The sequence below is a fragment of the Empidonax traillii genome, unplaced genomic scaffold, assembly GCF_003031625.1.
Source record: "Empidonax traillii isolate 1590-97213 ecotype Southwest subspecies unplaced genomic scaffold, ASM303162v1 scaffold819:size405531, whole genome shotgun sequence".
Lineage (NCBI taxonomy): Eukaryota > Metazoa > Chordata > Aves > Passeriformes > Tyrannidae > Empidonax > Empidonax traillii.
Window position 1 is genome coordinate 99,187 of NW_020956012.1, and position 2,829 is coordinate 102,015.

The following is a 2,829-nucleotide window of genomic DNA, read 5'->3' on the forward strand; positions in this document are numbered from 1 at the left end:
AGCCCCCAGGGAATGGCTGGAGCTGTGTCAGGGCAGGCTCAGGGTGGATCTCAGCAAAAGGTTCTTCCCCCAGAGGGTGGTTGGCACTGAACAGGCTCCCCAGGGCAGTGGGCACAGCCCCAAGGCTGCCAGAGCTGCAGGAGGGTTTGGATGATCCTCTGGGGCACAGGGGGTGACTCTTGGGGATGGTCCCGTGCAGGGCTGAGGGTTGGACTGAGGATCCTTGTGGGGCCCTTCCAGCTCAGCATATTCTGGGATTCTGTGATATTCACAGAGCCTGTGTCAGGCAACACCTTGAACGTGGTTTTAGCCAGTGCTGTGGGACATGTTTCCACCAGATCCCGGGTGAGGTGGGGCAGCAGCTCGGAGGGAATCACAGGTGGCCTTTGCTCTCCCCTCCAGGTGTGGTTCAGCAACCGCAGGGCGAGATGGCGCAAGCAGGCGGGAGCGAACCAGCTGGCGGCCTTCAACCACCTGCTGCCCGGGGGATTCCCACCCACAGGAATGCCCACACTGCCCCCCTACCAGCTGCCGGACTCCACCTACCCGACAACCACCATCTCCCAAGGTGAGCACCTGCACTGCTTCTCTTCTCCTGCCCAAGTCTTACCTTTCCAAGGCCAGGTTGGACGGGGCTTGGAGCAGCCTGGGATAGGGGAAGGTGTCCCTGCCCATGGCAGGGGATGGAACTGCAGGAGCTTTAAGGGCCCTTCCTACCCAAACCCTTCCATGATTCCACAGGGTCTGTCCCCATCTCCTGAGCCAGACTCAGCACAGGGCTGGGCCCTTGTCCTGCCAGGGACCTCTGAGCCACCTACCCCTCTCTAGGCCCACTCCTAAGCCAGGCTTTGTCACCTCCAGTCCCCTCCAGCTTTACAAAGCTGAGGATGGAGAGGCACAGGAGCCGTGTCTGCCTTCCCACAGCTCCTCACCTGTACTAGGTGGCCCTGGCTCCTGTCCAAGCCAGGTTGCCCTCAGCATCACCATCTGTGGGGCCACCTCCCTGTGCCTTTCTCATCCCCTTTGTCCTTGAGGGAAGTGTGTGTGTGTGTGGACATTCCCATTCCAAGGCATGGATCCTGCTCCTCCATGTGCCAACACACCCCAAGTCCTGCATCCTCCAGTGAGGATTAGTTCTGGGATTCTGGGATCTATCATCCCATTGTTCCTTGCCTTTGTCATTCATGAAATCCCACTGAGTCTCTTGTAATACACAGGTGGTTTTCCTTCAGATGGGATAACCAGGTTTTTCCTCAAGTCAATGGAAACTCCTCAGTTTTCTCCTCTGTCTCACGGTCCTTTCTGCTCTGTTGATGTGTCTCATGGCTGCAGCTCTGCTCAGCTTTGGAATGATGAGCACAGCACTATGAACTGAGTGTGATCCCTCATTCTGGATAAAGCTCCACACTGGGGTTCAGTGGAGGGAGTATTGCCCATTTCTGCTGGCTTTGGCCTTTACAAAAGAATTTACAGCTTCTGTTCTAGGGAAAGTTAAATGAAAATGCAGATATTCCCCCCCCAGCTTTGCAGGTTTTGTCCTGTCACGCGGTTTGTGGAACACGCTATGTCCCACGAGCTGAGACCGGGATGGCCAAACCCACGGGCCCATTTCCCAGTGCCAGCTGGAACCCCAGCCCTGCTGAGCCCTGCTGAGCCCTGCTGAGCCCTGCTGTCTCTCCACAGATGGGGGAAGCACCGTGCACAGACCCCAGCCCCTGCCTCCCTCCACCATGCACCAGGGGGGCCTCGCAGCCGCCGCCGCCGCCGACACCGGCTCAGCCTACGGGGCCCGGCACAGCTTCTCCAGCTACTCCGACAGCTTCATGAACGCTGCAGCCCCTGCCAACCACATGAACCCTGTCAGCAACGGCCTCTCTCCACAGGTATGTGACCTGCTTCCATCCTGCCTTTGGCTGACAGGACTTGGCTGCTTCAGATCCTCCGAGAGCAGGGCGAGCTTCAGGCTGTCACAGCGTGTTCCGGTTAACGAGGGGGTTGTTGCTGCTGTCAGGAAGTCTTGGAGGCAGCCTAGTTAAAGCATTTGGCTAATTCCTTTATCAGCAGCATCACGCAGCACTGTTCTGCAGAGCATTTGTGTCCTCTTAGTTCCCATCTCCACGTTAACACGCTGCAACCACAAACAGCGGGACTCAGAGCATCAATGGTTGTCTGCTCGGCCCTCCAGAATATTCCACAGCCAAAAGTTCCAGGGCCCTCCAATTGTGGATTTTAATCTAATGACAGCACACTTGATGTTTTTAGTTACTGTAGAAGTAGCTCATGATTTGTGGGTGGCTGATTTAGAGATTAGCCAAAGCCAGCTTGTCCAAGTTCATGGATCATGGGAGTGCCATGGATTTGAGCTTCCTCAAAACGTGGGGGTGTAGGTCTGGGATTTAGTTTTGACAAACTGATTGTCATGGAAACAATTCTGCTAATGCTTTCCACAAGGTCAGAATGAGAGGTGTAGGTAAGTTTTAAAGGAGGAAAGGTATTTCACACCCTCTGCTTGTGCAGAAAAGTGGAGTGTGTGTGTTTTAAGTTGACCGGGCAACAGTCACGGCCTCCCCTTGGAATATACCCCTGATTTTCACATCCCTGCCTGAGCCCATGACCTGATGTGGGGTCTGTGCTCCAAACCTCAGCTCAGCCCCTCTCTGAAGTGCCTCTCCCATCGGGTATGTAGCTTTAAGTGCTGCATGTGACAGCAACGAGCCTCAGAGCAGACAGAGGTTAAACCTCCACCACCAGTGAGCCCAGAGAGAGCAGAGCTCATGCTCATGTGTTGTGGCAGCAGAGTTCTCAGCTGAGTGGACAGGGCAGGATGTT

General features: G+C 55.5%; 1 protein-coding gene across 1 annotated transcript in view; it reads left to right on the plus strand.

Moving 5' to 3' along the window:
• The window catches only part of PAX7 (paired box 7), a 120,468-nt gene that overhangs the window by 75,364 nt on the left and 42,275 nt on the right, over nt 1-2,829 (plus strand). Inside the window, exons 8-9 of the mRNA XM_027901904.1 lie at nt 403-568; nt 1,684-1,883. Of these exons, the coding sequence (XP_027757705.1) occupies nt 403-568; nt 1,684-1,883 (366 nt within the window). The remainder of the gene's footprint in view (nt 1-402; nt 569-1,683; nt 1,884-2,829) is intronic.